The 20151-nt window shown below is 41.6% G+C and overlaps 1 protein-coding gene across 3 annotated transcripts in view; it reads right to left on the bottom strand.

Moving 5' to 3' along the window:
- The window catches only part of RIC1 (RIC1 homolog, RAB6A GEF complex partner 1), a 169581-nt gene that overhangs the window by 61488 nt on the left and 87942 nt on the right, over positions 1-20151 (bottom strand). For 2 of the 3 annotated variants that reach the window (XM_073542645.1, XM_073542646.1), the window contains exon 7: positions 11236-11327. In XM_073542645.1, the coding sequence (XP_073398746.1) occupies positions 11236-11327 (92 nt within the window). The remainder of the gene's footprint in view (positions 1-11235; positions 11328-20151) is intronic. The other variant, XM_073542647.1, reaches the window with a different exon arrangement.

The following is a 20151-nucleotide window of genomic DNA, read 5'->3' as shown; positions in this document are numbered from 1 at the left end:
CTTACCCCGAGACATAAAAAAGCCAGGCTGGAGTTTGACAAAACTTACCTGAAAAAGCCTAAAACATTTTGGAAGAATGTTCTCTGGTCAGATGAGACAAAAGTAGAGCTTTTTGGGCAAAGGCATTAACATAGAGTTTACAGGAGAAAAAAAGAGGCATTCAAAGAAAAGAACACGGTCCCTACAGTCAAACATGGAGGAGGTTCCCTGATGTTTTGGGGTTGCTTTGCTGCCTCTGGCACTGGACTGCTTGACCGTGTGCATGGCATTATGAAGTCTGAAGACTACCAACAAATTTTGCAGCATAATGTAGGGCCCAGTGTGAGAAAGCTGGGTCTCCCTCAGAGGTCATGGGTCTTCCAGCAGGACAATGACCCAAAACACACTTTAAAAAGCACTAGAAAATGGTTTGAGAAAAAGCACTGGAGACTTCTAAGGTGGCCAGCAATGAGTCCAGACCTGAATGCCATAGAACACCTGTGGAGAGATCTAAAAATGTCAGTTTGGAGAAGGCACCCTTCAAATATCAGGGACCTGGAGCAGTTTGCCAAAGAAGAATGGTCTAAAATTCCAGCAGAGCATTGTAAGAAACTCATTGATGGTTACCGGAAACGGTTGGTCGCAGTTATTTTGGCTAAAGGCTGTGCAACCAAGTATTAGGCTGAGGGTGCTTTTTGCTTCATTCTCTTTTGTGTTTTTTCATTTAAGACAAATTAAATGAAGATAATAATACCAAAGAATTTGTGTTTGCAATCATTTTCAGGAAGAAACTGAGTATTATCTGACAGAATTGCAGGGGTGTCAATACTTTTGGCCACAACTGTATGGCTGGCACACCACACAGAAAACATAGGATCGACATCAGTTCAGTTTTGTTCAACTGCTCATAAATATTAGATTATGGTCAACTGAAAAGGCCTAACTTCACATGTTGGTTGGCAAATACTTGAAGTATATGATCGCATCGGCATTCAAAACCTCACTAGAGGTCATGTAAAGGTATAGCTGTACAGCGGGGAAGGGCTAAGAGATGAAGAAACGGTTGAGTCCAATCCAAATGGGGTATAAAAGTCTGCTGAGTGTGAATACACACACACACATTATACACACACACACACACACACACACCACTGCACAGTTTTATAAAAATCAGCTTCTCTACATGTCTGACAGCCATTCAATTCCAGTGTCAGTTGAATTCCAACCAGAGTACACCTCATTCTACTTAATGTGCTTCTGATTAGGTGATCACCTGAACTAAATCTTATTTAACAAAGGAAAGTATAAAAAACCCTGCTGTGGTGTTCATAATCCTCTTGCAATAGGACAAGCTGGATAGCAAAACAAGTGCTAGTAATATCCCAAAAGTAATCGGAATGAAAAAATAACTTTTAACCATGACAAAGTAGTTGAAAAGAAAAGTCCTGAGTGAGGAAAAGAAGGGCTCAATTCTGGCTTTACTAGCAGAGGGATACAGCGAGCATCATGTTGCCTCCATCGTTAAAATCTCTAAGGCTTCTTTCACACATCCGGCTTTGTGTCTCCGGCGCCGTGCGGCGAAAAGCCGTAAGGGCGGATCCGGGATGTGCCGGAGACACTGGATGCCTGTGTGGCCGGATACGGTGGCGCCCACATTTAAAAGAGCAGCGCGAGACTCAGTCTCCGCGCATGCGCTCTGAGAAAAACCGGTCCGGCGCTGTCAAAAAACGTTGCAGCGAACGTTTTTTGCAGACGCCGGACGGCTACTTTTTGCCGTATCCGGCAAAAACCGGATGCGCCGCATACCCATCCGGCACGGTGCGGTGACAATACAACTCTATGGGACAAAACCGAATCCGGTACCGGATCCGGCTGTTCCACCGCATCGTGCCGGATTCAAAAAGCCGGATGTGTGAAAGCAGCCTAAGACAGCAGTCCATTACAACAAGGTCAAGCAGCAGACATTGGGGACAACAAAGCTACAGACCGGGAGAGAGCGAAAACTACTCTCCACTGACCGGGATGACCGTCATCTTATTTGAATGTCACTCAGCAACAGCAGGATGACATCAAGTGACCTACAAAAGGAATGGCAAATGGCAGCTGGGGTGATGTGCACGGCAAGAACATTTGTTACAGGCTTCTAGAGGCAGGGCTCAAGTCAAGTAAAGCTAGAAAAAAGCCTTTCAGCAATGAGAAGCAAAGGAGAGGCAGGCTGAAGTTTGCCAAAGACCATAAGGATTGGACCATAGAGGACTGGAGTAAGGTAATCTTCTCTGATAAGACTAATTTTCAGCTTTGCCCAACACCTGGTCGTCTAATGGTTAGATGGAGACCTGGAGAGGCGTACAAGCCACAGTGTCTTGCACCCACTGTGAAATCTGGTGGAGGATCGGTGATGATCTGGGGATGCTTCAGCAAGGCTGGAATTAGGCAGGTTAATCTTTGCAAAGGACGTATGTATCAAGTCGCATACAAGGTTACCCTGGAAAAATAGCTGATTCCTTCTGCATAGGCAATGCTCCCCAACTCTGAGGCTGGTTTCACACATTCACACTTGCGTTTTTTTGCGCTGGATTTTAGCGCTAAAAAACGCATGCGTTTTTTTTCCTATACTTTGCATGGGATGCGCTTATGTGCGCATACACATGCGTTTGCATGCGTTTTACCGCGCATGCTTTTTTTGCGGTATGTGCTCGGGCGCACAAAATGCATCCTGTTGCATTTTTTGGGCGTCCGACTTGCCTCAAAAAAACGCATGCGCGCGCAATGCGTTTTTTTACAGCAAGACACCCATTATAAGTCTATGGGTGCGCATATGTGCGCATTGGCATGCTTATGTATGCGCTTTTTGCGCATGCGCTTTTTTTTTTACCGTTAGTTAGACAATGGAATTTAGGGGTTTGGGTTAGAGCTAGGGTTAGTTAGGGGGGTTTAGGGTTAGGGTTTAGGGTTAGTAGGGTTTGGTTAAGGGTTAGGGTTAGTATGGTTTGGTTAAGGGTTAGGGTCAGGGTTAGGGTTAGGATCAGGGTATGGTTTGGTTAAGGGTTAGGGTCAAGGTTAGGGTTAGTAAAGTCATGGTTTGGGTTAGTGTGAGGGGCACCTAATGTTGAAAAAAACGCAAACGCTGTAAAAACGCATACAAACGCATAAAAACGCTGTGGTTTTTTTCATGCATGCTCATAAAAATGCTTGAAAAAAACGCAGCATTTGTATGCGTTTTTTCAATGCTTTTTTTGCGGGAAAAACGCGCTGCAAAAAAAAGCAAGTGTGAAAGTAGCCTGAGGACTGTTTTTTTCCAGCTGGACAATGCGCCATGCCACACAGCTAGGTCAATCAATGTGTGGATGAAGGACCACCACATCAAAACCCTGTCATGGCCAGCCCAATCTCCAGACCTCAACCTCACTGAAAACCTCTGGAATGCAATCAAGAGAAAGATGGATAGTCACAAGCCATCAAACAAAGAACTGCTTACATTTTTGTACCAGGAGTGGCATAAGGTCATCAAAAAGCAGTGTGAAAGGCTAGTGGCCAGCATGCCAAGACGCATGAAAGCTGTGATTAAAAATCATGGTTATTCCACAAAATATTGATTTCTGAACTCTTTCTGAGTTAAAACATTAGTATTGTTGTTTCTAAATGATTATGAACTTGTTTTCTTAGCATTTATTCTCAAATAAGCAATAAGGTCTGCAAGCACTGCATTTTTTTTTTGTTCTTTTGACCATTTCTAATTTTTTGGAAATAAATACAACATTTAAGGCTTGGAAATTCAAAGACATGTTGTCAGTAGTTTATAGATAAAAAAGAGCAATTTACATTTTACCCAAAAACATACCTATAAAGAGAAAAATCAGACAAACTGAAAATTTTGCAGTGGTCTCAATTTTTGCCAGAGGTGTATATACATACACACACACACATATTATTATATGTAGAATGATGCTGAAATATTGTGTGATGCATATAAAAGGAATAAAATCTTTTTTCAATCAAATCTCAGGTACCTCAAATTATTGGAAAAATACAAGCATTAAATATATACACAATGCTGTGAAGAAGCAGATATTTATTATTATTTCACATCATGTAAGCCATAACTGGATTAGAAAACCATAGTGATGGGTCGTGTGTGGTACTGCAAATTCAGTTTGCACAAGAGACAGGCTATTGTCTCGATTGTACAGTGTATGAATTACATAGCACATGAGACATTCACCATGTCGTGTCTTGTCCACCAAACAGAATTTATAATTGTCTAAATAATATAAAAGTGATATAACAAGCACAGAGACTCATCACTGGTAATAGTAAAAATACAAGGTTCATGAGTTAAGATTTGATGTCGATAAGCTCCTTTGAAATACATAAAATCAGTCAGAACAATTTTATTTATATAGAACATGCTCTAAATGGATTGTAAGGATACATACTAGAGTTGAGCAAAAAGATCTGCAGGATCCTGGTACAGCGGCCAAGTTGGTAGTCTGTACTAGAGCCCAGCGAATCTCCTTCTGCCCACCAGCATCCCCAACGCCACATCTGATTGGTAGGCCAGCATGACGTCATGTCAGGACTAGAGTTGAGCGACTTTGGTCGGATCGGGTTTCATGAAACAAAATTTGTTTCAGATGAAACTGGTCCGACTAGAGCAAAAAAAGTCGGAGTTTCGTCCGAAACTCGACCCCAATGCAAGTCAATGGGGAATAAAAGTCGGCATTGAGTGGATGAATCTCATCCGCTCAATGCTGACTTTTATTTCCCATTGACTTGCATTGGGGTCGGGTTTCGGACGAAACTCCGACTTTTTTTGCCCTAGTCGGACCAGTTTCATCTGAAACAAATTTTGTTTCATGAAACCCGATCCGACCAAAGTCGCTCAACCCTAGTCAGGACTAATAATCACAAGACAAGCATAGGATGCAAGGAGACTAATAGGGCTCTGGACCAGCCAATCCTTCTACTCAACCCTCCATGTTGTAGTAAAGAAGGTCAGCCTGACATGCCATCAGGCTCCTTCATTACAAAGAGCGACGCACAGTGGGGCAGATGTATCCAACGGTCCTAGTTTCTTATAGCAACCAACCATAGTGGAGCATTCATTTTGCAACATCAGAATGCAGTGGGCTGTATAAGAAACTTTTTCTTTTATTTTTTTTGCAGCTTATTAATTTTCCCCAGTTTCAAAGAAGGCAGGGAAGGGGAGAACAATCCACTGGGTGACTTTCCTCTTTCCATCCAGCTCTGCTTTATAAAGGGGAATTGCATTACCTGCTGTCTCCAGTTCTGACACAGCTGTGACTACATCACAGGGTGGATAAAAATCAATGTTTTTTTTTAAAAAAATCGGATTTTTTTTATTTAAATCAGATTTTTTTTATTTAAATCGGATTTTTTTCAATAAACTGCTTTTTGAGGAAAATATTTTACCATCCAAAGGTTCTTCCATCATGAGATAAAGCTGAGTTGTAGTAGAATAAAGGCTGTATATGTGTAACATTCACAATGCCATGCTCTTCCAGAGGTTTCTGTAGGATTAGTGGGCAATTTCTCTCCTATATTATCACAGACGTTCGCTTTACTTACGCAGTTCTCAAAACTGAATTTGACTCCGCAGAGGTCCCAGCCTCTTCTTCACGGCAAAAATGTTACAACATGAACAGAGTTGAGAAAAAGACCTTAATCCTATTGTTCTACAAACCTATGAATACAGAATCAACCCCTTCAGTGCCAAGTCCAAGAAGTTAGACAATATGTTTCTGATTGTTTGGAGTGGAATAGATCTGCACAACACAAGAAGAATGTGAATCTAAGTGTGAGGAGGAGGAAGGGCAAGCAGACAAGAAAATGAAAGTGAAACTTTGAGCACAATACTGCAGCATAGCCACAGACAGACAAGTCTGGATCTGTTTGTGTGTACGATCTGAGGTTTATTACATTCTTTCCTTATAATGGCAGCAGGCCGTAAAAGAGACCCAGTTTGGGAATATTTTAATGAAGCTCCTTCGCCTATCGGTAAGGCAGGCATGCGTGCAAAATGCAAACGATGCAACAAAGAGATGCAAGGCCTGGTGGCGCGAATGAGGCAACATCATAAGAAGTGCGGTGATGAAGATGACCAAAGAAACACTTCTGAACAGGCAGGATCTTCAGGCTGGTAAACATTTTTATTGAATCCTATTTCTAAAGACTGAACTGTCATGTGTGAGAAAAATTATATTTCTTATTATTACTGCATGTTACTGTCATTTGGTACAGTTATGAAGAAAAACAAATATTCCTTTTGGGGCAGGGGCAGTGATGTGTTGTGTACAATAAGCAGAAATTGTATAAACAATAAAATAACAGCATTGACTTTTTTTGTTTAGGGGAATTCATGGATTCTGGAAACTATCCACCTCCAAGATCACCATCATCCTGTTCTACAGTTTCAGAGTTATCCATCCAGGATAGTGCTTCATTAGCAGCAGCATCATCATCAGACACCCACATATCACCATCACCCAAAAGGAAGAAAAAACCTTTACCTCCTGGAACCACCATAGATAGGTTTGTGATAAGAACTAGCAGATTAGAAAAAGAGTTGATTGATGAAAAAATTGCCCAGTTTATTTATGCAACGAACTCTTCTTTCCGTCTGACTGAGAACCCACATTTCATTAATATGGTTCAGTCACTGAGACCAGGATACAGTCCACCCAGCAGAGCTGATGTTGCAGGGAAACTGCTGGATCAAGTGTATGACAGAGAAATGGAGCAATGTGCAACAGCTCTGGAGGGTAAAATTGTTAACCTAAGTATTGATGGGTGGAGTAATGTCCACAATGATCCTATTGTATGTGCTTGTATAACAACAGAAGAAGGTAAAGTCTTCCTTGCACAAACAACTGATACGTCAGGAAATGCACACACAGCAGAATACTTACAAGAAGTGGCAGTAAAAGCTATAACGACATGTGAACAAAAATTCAAATGTCTAGTACGCAGTTTGGTCACTGACAATGCTGCAAACGTATCCAAGATGAGAAGATAAAATAGATGGCACTGTCACGGCCAAAATCCTCAACATTGGGCTTAAGAGAAATGTTTAACATATGCTGAGCTTCCTGAAACCCATCTCTCAAGCTTTAAACAAAATACAGAAAAATAGCTGTTTTATTGCGGATGCTGTTGAAATTTGGAAGGAACTGAGTGAACACTTAAAAACAGAACTACACATGGACAGAATTAAATTACAAGCAGTAAACAAACGAATGGGACAAGCACTGACTCCAGCTCACTTTTTGGCAAATATTGTCAATATCCAATATCAGGGTCAAAACCTAAGTGCTGAGGAGGAGGAGTTAGCTATGACATGGGTATCCAGCAATCATCCATCTTTAATGCCAACTATAATAAAATTCAGAGCTAAGGGGGAACCATTCAAGAAATATATGTTTGCTGAAGATATTTTAAGGAAGGTCACACCAGTAAACTGGTGGAAGTCACTTAAACGCTTGGATTTAGAGACTGTTCAAGTAATGATTTCACTTTTAACAGCAGTAGCTTCTTCTGCAGGCGTTGAAAGAATATTCTCTTCCTTTGGACTCATTCATTCTAAATTGAGAAATCGGTTGGGACCCAATAAAGCAGGAAAGCTTGTTTTTCTTTTCCAGATTATGAATAGGAACAAAGAAGAAGATGATGATGAAGATGACGACAAGTGAGCTACAGAGGACAGCAGGGACAATAGTATTTAAGTTTTTCATGTGTCGGCTGGGCTGACAGTCTAAGTTTCTTAAAATATATATATATTTTGTTTAGCCAAATTAGTTAACAAACATGGATGTTTGTTTAAGCAAATAACTTATGCTGTAATGTTGTTATTGTTTCAGTTGAATAAATCTATTTAAATTGTTATTAAGGTCAGGATTATTTTTCTCCTTCCTAAGTACAACAGAACAGTGGTGTCCAAATATGAATGATTAACCCATTAAACTGGGGAGAAAAAAGTAATATAAAAAGTGATTCTAAAAATCTTCATCTACTTGCATGTTAAAGTAGCAAGAACTAGTTTAGGTAGAAACTTTGATTTAAATCACTGATTTAAATCAAGCCTTACTGACTAGTGATTTAAATCGTGATTTAAATCGTGATTTAAATCAGTTAGATTTAAATCAAATCCACCCTGCTACATCACATCAACTAGTGGCGTTATAGCATGGCAGACTTCCATCTCCTACACGGTCGATGGGATGTCATCAATGATGTGTGAGGCAGAAGACAGCAGCATGGTGCAGATATAGCAAGACCGGCGTGAACAACACTGGTCTTGGTGGCGTCAGACACTCCTGATTGAGAGGCGCACCCCACCTAATGAATAAGGAGCATCTGACAAGTGGAGTGCGCCTCTGAGAGCTTCGCCCCAAATCTTACTTCAATGGAAAACAAGACGCACGTCACGGGTTTACTGCAACAGAGAGGCGCCAGAAGACCGCAGCGTTTTATTTCGCGTACTCTTGCACTGATTAGAAGCACTGCAAGTTCATATTAAATCTGTTCAGCAATGGCCATTCCTCTCTCCTATATATACTCACCTCTGGCTATCTGGATTGACAGTGTTAATCTTGAACTGCCTGGTGTAGAGTGGAGGAGCTGGTTGTTGTTAGAGGCGTTTGTAGTGTTGAACTGTGACTGTTGCTTTGTGTTTTGGCTGTGTGCAAACCACAATCCTCTCTTATGCGGTTTTCCTTCCCTGTGTGTGCATATTTGTATGTTTGGTATTTTAATTTATCCCTGAATGTTTGCCCTTGTTAGTCTGGTTTGTGTATATACCTCTATATTCATACACTATTACACTCCACTTCTCTGGGTGGGGGATGGGGACAGATATGGGGCTGGTTCAGTTCACCAAGGCATGTGGCCCAGGTGTCTTCACCATCAGAAGTAATCCAGGTAGCTGAGTTAGATATGGCACCCTGTTATGAATGGGTCACCGAGGAGAAAAATGCAAAACAAGCGAAGTCACAGAAAACCAGAGAGGTTGGTAACTATGCAGATTGCAGATCCCTGATCTTACCACACAACTAGCAGTAGCCGTGGAGCGTGCCTACGATGTTCCTAGACGCCTCGTCACGGCCGGAGGACTAAATAAGCCTAAAGCAAGAAAAGGGAAAACTAACTGCCCCAGAGCAGACCCCAAAGGAATAGATAGCCCCCACACATGTATTGACGGTGAAACAAGATGAAGGCACAAACACAGGCAGGAAAATAGACTGAGCAAATGATGGGGCCCAAACTAACTAGACAGGAAAGGAAAGGAGAGACACTGTCTGCAACCTGCAAAAAACCCTACAAAAATCATGTCCAACACTTCTGATAGCAAAATTAACCCTGAAGTCACTAAACTTCTCCCACTATATCCTCACTCTGAAATATTCTGAGACAGAGCAAAAAGAGACCGAACTAGTAAGGGACAAAAAGCCAATTGGCAAAATACTGATAAATGAGAGTGGAAATTCAGCACAGCCCCCAGCAGGGGCTGGCTGACCACACCAAAAAACTGAATAGACCAACAAAATCAAGTGTGAACATTAGCAGAAAAACTTAGCTTTAGATGACTGGAACAGAGCTGAAAACTAAGAACTGACAAGCCAGAAGGAATCAAAAGCAACTGAATAGGGCGTCGGCTGTCTTAAATCCAATCTGAGACTCCTGAGATCCAATCGTCATCCTCATTCTCAGGTGGCAGATCTCCACCGATCAAATCAGCCTCTCTACCTCCTGTTACCACCAAAGGGAGTCTGGAAGGAGAACTCACAACTGGTGAACTAGCGAATGAACTCACAACAGCACCCCTAGCGTTAGGCAAAAGGAAGGAGTCCCTGGCCCAGGGTATTCCAACAACAGAGATGTCACAAAGTATATGCAAAAGGAGACCTGCATATCCAAAGAACTAAACATTATTCTGGAAAAAAAATATAACAGAGCGATTAAAAACAAATTAAAAACACCAAAGGTGTACATAACATAGGTGAGTCTAGGATAATGGCAAGAATAGACAATGTCCTCAAACCAAAATATTGGGTGTAGATATGCAGTTGGATCACACAAAAATAAACATCCCGGATAATGATAATGTAATACAATTCCAAAAATCCTTGTAGAATGGGTGAGTAATAAATATGATGTTTCAGAGCTTAAAAGGGGATGCGGAGCGAATAAAATAAAAAAACGCTAGAGGTGTGTAGCGGCAACAGCGGTATGGATCAAAATAGAAAAATAGAGTGAAAGAATGCTGTAAAATAGTGACATATTTCATAATAAAGTTTCATTTTTGGAATGTGCAGTCCTTCGCTTGCATATACTTTTTGATTTCCATTGGATAATTTTATATGCATGATTGTCACTCCATGCATATTTTCATAGTTGTTCCCACACCACCACAATTTCTCTCTTCCACAAATCTTACGCTAGCCTCAGACTGGAGTAAGATCTTGAGTAAAGTACACTACAACTCATCATGAGTTAGAAGAGTTGTGGTGTCCCGACTCTGTTCAGCCCATTTTTGCGTAGCTGGGCAAAAATGGTGTGGAAAAGCCAAAAGTCGCATTCTGGCATATTCGCTTTGATGAATTAGGGCCTGTAAACAAAGTGCATACAAAAAACATGCAGCAGTCAGATTATTCTATGCATGTGCTTTACATATAGCACTCTAGCTTAACAAGGCATGGCTGGAGGCAGGTGAAGCCCTCACCGTCATGTGACCGGATATTGGGGTCATCTCAGCTGGATAACAGTATAGTGCAGCGCATGTGGCCACACTCCAGGAGACCTGAAAAGCCACTTACAGTAATGTATGGTACAAAGTTGGTTGCAGAATAGCCCACGCGGTGGAGTTGGGTAAAAGAGACTTCTCATACCTGCTATTTCACATTGGTTGCCTCTGAAACATATTTCTTTGTAATTAGGGAGCTTGGTGGTATTTCAAGCTGTGATTAGCAGCATAATTCTGCTGATAGGTTTCCTTTAACTATCTATGCTGTCAATCTACAATTCTTTATCAGAAAAAGGAACTCCAGCTCATATACACATATATTATGAAATCATTAAGCAAAGAATTTTAGACCTATGTAAATAACACGTATATTTAAAATTTGAATTTAAGGGTGGACATTCACTTTATGCTACAAAATGTATTGCAGTCTATTCAGTTCATGTCATATTAGGCAACAATGCTAATTTTATGGCAGAATAAATAAGCTTGGTACTTACTTGGCACAGCCAAATGCCATTAGTCTATATTTATGGTTTACTGCCACACAGGTTCCATCGACAACATCCTGTGCCCAAACTCCACGGATCTGCTGTTGGCATAAGAAATAATTTACTACATAAAAGAAGAAAAAATGACAAACAAAACCTACAAATCAGTGACGGGAGCTACAATTACCACAAGGAAACTAAACTGCTCAATCTCTCTAACCTGATACCGTTGCACTATACACTATGTAGTGGGTATTTTTTGTGAGGTGTGGGGGGGGGGTTAGGAAACGAGACTTGGAACAGTTATGTCATATTAATACAATTAAACACACAGCAAGTCTTCAGTCTCATATCGAGCAATATTTTAATTGGCGGGATAGAGTGGCATAATTATGCACAGTCTACTCTAACAAGAGATCCACTATATAATACACATCACACACTTGTATGTCCTAAAAGCGAATGGTACACCTTGAGTCTACTTTTCCTAAGACATTAAAACAAGGAAAATCTTTTGAAAAATCTATATTATATTATACATTATATATAATATATAACGGTATTAGTCATGGCCAAAAGTGTTGGGAGACTTGAAATTACTCCAAAAAATGAACAATATCTTCTCGAAAATTATTGCAATTACACGTCTGTTATACAGTTGTGTGAAGAAATGTTTCCTGATTTCCTCTCCTTTTGTATGTTTGTCACACTTAAATGTTTCAGATCACCAAACAAATTTAATTATTAGACAAGGATAACACAACACAGAATGCAGATTGTAAATGAAGGTCTTTATTATTAAAGGGAAAAAGAAATTCAAACCTAAGGGGCCCTGTGTGAAAAAGTGACCCCCCCCCCCAAAAAAAAAAAAAAAAAATAAAGCAAAAAACAAATCATCTATGGTTTGTCACATCTTTGGGAAGTAGAGTTCAAATGTTCTCATTCAAGAAATCACGTAACCGGTGATAAAGTGATGTAGACCAAAAGATCATCAAAAGCTAGACATCATGCCGTGATCCAAAGCAAATTCTGCAACAAATGAATTTGGTTTCTAGTAACCCACCACGACAGCACAATGAAGGATGTTACTCCTTTCCTAAGAGGGACAGGAAATGCCAAAGATGTTAAATAACCCCTCCCACATCCTCCCCCTCAGTGTTATTGTAAAGGACCACAGGAGAAGGAATGCTTAAAATTATATTTATTCTCTTAAAGAACGAAAATTAAGCAAAGGGAGGGATTACCCAGGCTGTCGTGGTGGGTTACTAGAAACTGAATTACCGGTAAGTCTAATTCTATTTTCTCTAATAACCCCCCACGACAGCACACCAGAACAGTACCCAAGAGTAATGTTTTAGGGAGGGACTATAGCTCGGAGGACTTTTCTCCAGAAGGCTAAGTTCTTTTCTAGCCTGTAATGCTTGGAGAACGCATGGACCGAGGACCAGGTAGCAGTTCTGCATACCTGCTCGATGGAAGCACTGGCTTTCTCGGCCCAGGAGACAGATGTTGCTAGAGTGAGTCGTAAATTTCTCTGGCGGTGGAAGGTCCTGGACATGATATGTCTCAGATATTGCTCTCTTGATCCAGTTGGTGGTCATGGATCTGGAAGTCTTCTTCCCCTTATTTTGGCTTCGAAGGTGAACAAACAGGTTTTGGTCCTTCCTAGTTTTTTTCGTCACGTGAAGGTAATGGAGTACCACTCTCCAAACGTTCAAAGTGTGGAACTGTTCTTCCTTATTTCCTGGGTCTTGATAGAAGGAGGGAAGAAATATCTTCTGAGACTTATGAAACACTGATTACTTTGGGAAGAAATGACGGATTTTTTCACAGAATAAAGTCGATCCTGAAAGATGTTCATGTAAGGTTCGTTGATCGAGAGAGCTTGTAATTTGCCAACTCTCCTGGCTGTAGTTATTGCTACCAGGAAGGTTGCTTTCCAGGAGAGTCTGTCTACATCTATGGATGACAAGGACTCGAAATGTGGTAGTTTGAGCCCCTTCAAGACCACATTGAGGTTCCAGGATGGCCAAGTTTGTAGCTCTTGGACGTATGCAAGATGCTGCTGTCATAAACCTTCTAATCCATCTGTGGTCGGTTAACGTCTGGTCAAAATATGAGCTTAGGGCCGCCACCTGGACTTTGAGGGTTCTAGGCCTGAGACCCTTCTTGCAAAAAATTCTGGATCCAAGCCAAGTTCGGCCGGTGTGGGTTAGGTCATTCGGGTGCACTCCATGAGATAAAGGTCTTCCATATCTTCTGGTATATAGAGTTTGTTACCGCCTTTTGGGTTTTCTGCAGTGTCCTAATGACCCTTTCTGACAATCCTCTGGTCTTCAGGATTGAGAACTCAGAAGCCAGGCCTTCAGATGTAACCTCTTGGGATGTGGATGAAATTTTTGCTCCCGGTGGAGGAGGCTTCGGACCGGGGGTAGCTCTACTGGTCCTTCTATCCTGAGGTTAGCGAGCGTTCCGAACCAACTTCTTTTGGGTCAGGATGGTGCTACCAAGATTACCTTGACATTTTCCACCCTTATCTTTTGTACAATCCTTGGTAGGATTGGTAACGGAGGGAAGGCATAGGCCAGTCTGAATGTCCATGGGTGCGGCTAACGCATCTACACCTAAGCAGGGATCAGCTGGATTTAACGAATAATATTGATCTACTTTTGCATTCTGTCCACTTGCAAATAGATCTACCTCTGGATGGCCCCACCTTCTGGTCAGTATCTGAAAGACTTCGGGATATAGACTTCATTCCCCTGGATCAATTTCTGTTCTGTTCAGAAAACCGGCCTGTGTGCTTACCGTACCCTTTATGTGCAGAGCGGACAGGGAGAGAAGGTGTTCTTCGGACCACAAGAATATTCTCGCTGATACTGCCTTCAGGTCCTCGTGCTTTGTACTTCCTTGATGATGTAGGTGGGTTACTGTTGTCATGTTTTCTGAGTTATTTTGACATGGGTATCTCAGACTAAGGTTACTGAAGTCTTCTCTTCTACTTTCAGTTCTCTGAAGTTTGAGGATCGTCGGCTTATCTCGTCTGACCAGCATCCCTGGAATACATGCTGGGATACCATGGCTCCCCATCCTTTTCCGTTGGCGTCCACTTTTATAGTGATCGCTGGGTCTTGCATCCAGGGAACCCCTAAGTTCAAGTTCACTGTTAATAGACACCATGTCAACGAGGTCTTTACATGAGGGGGCATCCAGATCTTCTTGTCCAAGGATTCTGGGGATCCATCCCAGTTTGCCAGGATGTGCGTCTGAAGCAGGGTGGATAAAAATCAATGTTTTTTTTTAAAAAATCAAAAAAAATCGGATTTTTTTCAATAAACTGCTTTTTGAGGAAAATATTTTACCATCCAAAGGTTCTTCCATCATGAGATAAAGCTGAGTTGTAGTAGAATAAAGGCTGTATATGTGTAACATTCACAATGCCATGCTCTTCCAGAGGTTTCTGTAGGATTAGTGGGCAGTTTCTCTCCTATATTATCACAGACGCTCGCTTTACTTACGCAGTTCTCAAAACTGAATTTGACTCCGCAGAGGTCCCAGACTCTTCTTCACGGCAAAAATGTTACAACATGAACAGAGTTGAGAAAAAGACCTTAATCCTATTGTTCTACAAACCTATGAATACAGAATCAACCCCTTCAGTGCCAAGTCCAAGAAGTTAGACAATATGTTTCTGATTGTTTGGAGTGGAATAGATCTGCACAACACAAGAAGAATGTGAATCTAAGTGTGAGGAGGAGGAAGGGCAAGCAGACAAGAAAATGAAAGTGAAACTTTGAGCACAATACTGCAGCATAGCCACAGACAGACAAGTCTAGATCTGTTTGTGTGTACGATCTGAGGTTTATTACATTCTTTCCTTATAATGGCAGCAGGCCGTAAAAGAGACCCAGTTTGGGAATATTTTAATGAAGCTCCTTCGCCTATCGGTAAGGCAGGCATGCGTGCAAAATGCAAACGATGCAACAAAGAGATGCAAGGCCTGGTGGCGCGAATGAGGCAACATCATGAGAAGTGCGGTGATGAAGATGACCAAAGAAACACTTCTGAACAGGCAGGATCTTCAGGTTGGTAAACATTTTTATTGAATCCTATTTCTAAAGACTGAACTGTCATGTGTGAGAAAAATTATATTTCTTATTATTACTGCATGTTACTGTCATTTGGTACAGTTATGAAGAAAAACAAATATTCCTTTTGGGGCAGGGGCAGTGATGTGTTGTGTACAATAAGCAGAAATTGTATAAACAATAAAATAACAGCATTGACTTTTTTTTGTTTAGGGGAATTCATGGATTCTGGAAACTATCCACCTCCAAGATCACCATCATCCTGTTCTACAGTTTCAGAGTTATCCATCCAGGATAGTGCTTCATTAGCAGCAGCATCATCATCAGACACCCACATATCACCATCACCCAAAAGGAAGAAAAAACCTTTACCTCCTGGAACCACCATAGATAGGTTTGTGATAAGAACTAGCAGATTAGAAAAAGAGTTGATTGATGAAAAAATTGCCCAGTTTATTTATGCAACGAACTCTTCTTTCCGTCTGACTGAGAACCCACATTTCATTAATATGGTTCAGTCACTGAGACCAGGATACAGTCCACCCAGCAGAGCTGATGTTGCAGGGAAACTGCTGGATCAAGTGTATGACAGAGAAATGGAGCAATGTGCAACAGCTCTGGAGGGTAAAATTGTTAACCTAAGTATTGATGGGTGGAGTAATGTCCACAATGATCCTATTGTATGTGCTTGTATAACAACAGAAGAAGGTAAAGTCTTCCTTGCACAAACAACTGATACGTCAGGAAATGCACACACAGCAGAATACTTACAAGAAGTGGCAGTAAAAGCTATAACGACATGTGAACAAAAATTCAAATGTCTAGTACGCAGTTTGGTCACTGACAATGCTGCAAACGTATCCAAGATGAGAAGAGATTTAGAAGAGCAGGGAGGGAATACAAAGCTGCTAATAACATATGGTTGCAGTGCTCATTTGCTGCACCTCTTAGCCAAAGACTTAAGTGTTCCAGAAATAAAAGCTAATGTTGTTGAAATTGCTAAATACTTCCGTAATAATCACTTTGCTGCAGCAGCTCTGAAAAGGATGGGTGGAACCAAGCTAACGCTCCCACAAGATGTTAGATGGAACTCTGTGGTGGACTGTTTTGAGCAGTATATCAAAAACTGGCCTATTCTGATGACACTTTGAGAAGAAAATCGAGATAAAATAGATGGCACTGTCACGGCCAAAATCCTCAACATTGGGCTTAAGAGAAATGTTGAACATATGCTGAGCTTCCTGAAACCCATCTCTCAAGCTTTAAACAAAATACAGAAAAATAGCTGTTTTATTGCGGATGCTGTTGAAATTTGGAAGGAACTGAGTGAACACTTAAAAACAGAACTACACATGGACAGAATTAAATTACAAGCAGTAAACAAACGAATGGGACAAACACTGACTCCAGCTCATTTTTTGGCAAATATTGTCAATATCCAATATCAGGGTCAAAACCTAAGTGCTGAGGAAGAGGAGTTAGCTATGACATGGGTATCCAGCAATCATCCATCTTTAATGCCAACTATAATAAACTTCAGAGCTAAGGGGGAACCATTCAAGAAATATATGTTTGCTGAAGATATTTTAAGGAAGGTCACACCAGTAAACTGGTGGAAGTCACTTAAGCGCTTGGATTTAGAGACTGTTCAAGTAATGATTTCACTTTTAACAGCAGTAGCTTCTTCTGCAGGCGTTGAAAGAATATTCTCTTCCTTTGGACTCATGCATTCTAAATTGAGAAATCGGTTGGGACCCAATAAAGCAGGAAAGCTTGTTTTTCTTTTCCAGATTATGAATAGGAACAAAGAAGAAGATGATGATGAAGATGACGACAAGTGAGCTACAGAGGACAGCAGGGACAGTAGTATTTAAGTTTTTCATGTGTCGGCTGGGCTGACAGTCTAAGTTTCTTAAAATATATATATATTTTGTTTAGCCAAATTAGTTAACAAACATGGATGTTTGTTTAAGCAAATAACTTATGCTGTAATGTTGTTATTGTTTCAGTTGAATAAATCTATTTAAATTGTTATTAAGGTCAGGATTATTTTTCTCCTTCCTAAGTACAACAGAACAGTGGTGTCCAAATATGAATGATTAACCCATTAAACTGGGGAGAAAAAAGTAATATAAAAAGTGATTCTAAAAATCTTCATCTACTTGCATGTTAAAGTAGCAAGAACTAGTTTAGGTAGAAACTTTGATTTAAATCACTGATTTAAATCAAGCCTTACTGACTAGTGATTTAAATCGTGATTTAAATCGTGATTTAAATCAGTTAGATTTAAATCAAATCCACCCTGGTCTGAAGCATTCTGGTGTGTGCTTATGCCCATGCTACCATCTGGATGCAGGAAGTCATAGATCTGAGAACCGACATGGCCCATCTTAATGACACCACTTTCTTGCTCTGTAGTATCTTTATCTTTGATTTTAAATAGATCTGTTTTTGTTTGGGCAAGAAAGATCTTTGGCTGTGTGAGTCTAGTAGGACTCCTAAGAATGTCTTTGTTGTTGTAGGAACCATATCTGATTTTTTGAGGTTTGCTATCCAGCCAAGAGATGATAAGATCTGAGTCATCATCTGTAGATGTTCATGTAGCATGGGTACTAAAGGAGCCACCAACAAGAGGTCGTCGAGGTATAGAACTATGCATATGTGCTGACCTCTGATGTATGCCATGTCCTCTGACAACCTTTGTGAAGATCTGTGGGGCCGAGGATAGACCGAATGGGAGGACACTGAACTGATAATGGCCTGTGTGCTCTCACTGGGCAATTGCAAACTTTAAGAATCTCCAGTAAGTTGGATGGATCGGGATGTGATAATATGCATCCTGTAGGTCTATTGTCACCATGACAAAATCCTGCCCAAACAACGGTACTGGTGACCTGACAGATTCCATCTTGTTTCTTCTGTATGTTACATAACGATTCAGGGGTTTCAGATTGATTTAAACCCGATGGGACCCGTTTGGTTTCTTTATGAGGAACAGGTTTGAGCAATGTCCCCTTTTTTTTTCCCTTTCCAGGACTACCTTTGTGGATAATAGGCTTTTTACTCCTGCTATCAAGGTGGATTGTAGCTCTGGAGAGGAGAGTCGCATTGTCTTTATCGTTTCTGGAGGATATGAGGCAAACTCTATCTTTATTCCTTCACTGACTGATCTTAGAGTCCATTGATCTGAACAGATCTTGTGCCACTGTAGAAGGAAGTCTGGGATGTGACCTCCTACCATGTTGCAGTCATGGCTTCTTTTGTCTCTGAGAGGGGGGAAGAAAAAGATTTGTCTTTTCTCCCTTTCGGGTAGCTCCAACGACCTGACTTGCCCTTCCCCTTGTGTATGCTCTTGCTGGGGCGGAAGGGTCTTTTCCTAGTATTCATTGGTTCCGGTGAGGTCTTCTTTTTGTCTGAAGCCTTTTCTAACAGCTAGACGGCGGGACCAAACATGTATTTCCCTTTGAAGGGGATAGAACACAGCTTCATCTTTGAAGTCATGTCCCCGCTCCAAGATCTCAGTAAGAGTGCTCGTCTCACAGAGATGCGCGGCCCGAGATCCCGCCCCGCAGTGTGAATAAATCAGAAGAGACTGTGGGGCGGGATCTCGGGCTGGGAAAAAGCAGCCAGGGAGGTTTTTTTTTCTCCTGTTGGATTAGGCCCTTAATTTCTTCCATCAAGGATGGTTGCTCTTCCCTGATGACCTTCTCAGCACACTTTTTGCAAAATGTCTTCTTATGCGAAGAGGCCAGCTTTATTTGTACAGACTGCACATCTTCGTGAAGTCTTGTACTTGCTTCCTGGTGCACGTTACTTGTCCCCCTACAAGAAATGGAAGAAATGGGAGAAGGAATAATAAGGCTCTAAACCTGCACACAGGGAATGGACACGCCAGAGTACTTACTGGGACCGGGAGGGTGCTGGGATCTGCAGACGCAGAGCTAGAGGAACTTGACTTCTCTATGCTATTTACCACACAGTGGTCCTACCTTAGATGTCTTCCTTGCTCTTATATAGGCGACCGGACTCCAGCACCTGTCCTCTGATTAGAGGACCTCCTCCCTCTAATGTCCAGGTGGGGGGGGGCACCTACACGATCTGCGCAGTAATTTGCCTATGCGTTCCAGCGTGGAATGCAAGCATCCTCTCAGTACGATGAAGCCGGTCAACGTGTGATGTTACATCCTGCCACCGGCTTCAGACCCGGAAGTCACGACACACTGCTCTGGATCCACAACCCCAGAGGAGAGGGGGCTGGAGAGCTCAGAGAGGCCTCCAGCCGAAGAAACCTCCACAGACCTTACCCTAAGGTGCGGACTGGAGGGGGAGGACCCAGAGTCCAGAATGGAGACGGGAGCAGTGCTCGGAGAGGCAAGTCTGCACCCTTGCTGGCCTGCCTGAATCTCTTTCTCCCCAGTGATTATTGATGGCACAGCACACCGTGAATGACCTCTTTCATCCCTAGTAGGGACAAGAAAGAACATGGAGGTAGAGGAATTATTTAACCTTTTTGGCATTTCGGTGTGCTGTCGTGGGGTGTTACTAGAGGCTACACAGAACCACAGTGAGAGCCATTATCCACAAATTGCGAAAACATGGAACAGCGGTGAACCTTTCCAGGACTGGCCAGCTGACCAAAATTACCCAAAGAGCGCAATGATGACTCATCCAAGACTTCAAAAGACCCCACAACAACATCCAAAGAACTGCAGGCCTCACTTGCATGGTAGAGTTCCAAGATGAAAACCACTGCTGAGCAATAAGAACATAAAAGGCTTGTCTGAGTTTTGCCAGAAAACATCTTGATGATCCCCAAGAATACTCTGTGAACTGTAAA

This window comes from Dendrobates tinctorius, unplaced genomic scaffold, assembly GCF_039654945.1.
Source record: "Dendrobates tinctorius isolate UK_male_01 unplaced genomic scaffold, ASM3965494v1 ptg000128l, whole genome shotgun sequence".
In the NCBI taxonomy this organism is placed as follows: domain Eukaryota; kingdom Metazoa; phylum Chordata; class Amphibia; order Anura; family Dendrobatidae; genus Dendrobates; species Dendrobates tinctorius.
Note: the sequence above shows the minus strand (reverse complement) of the source record. Positions and strands in the feature narration are given on the sequence as shown.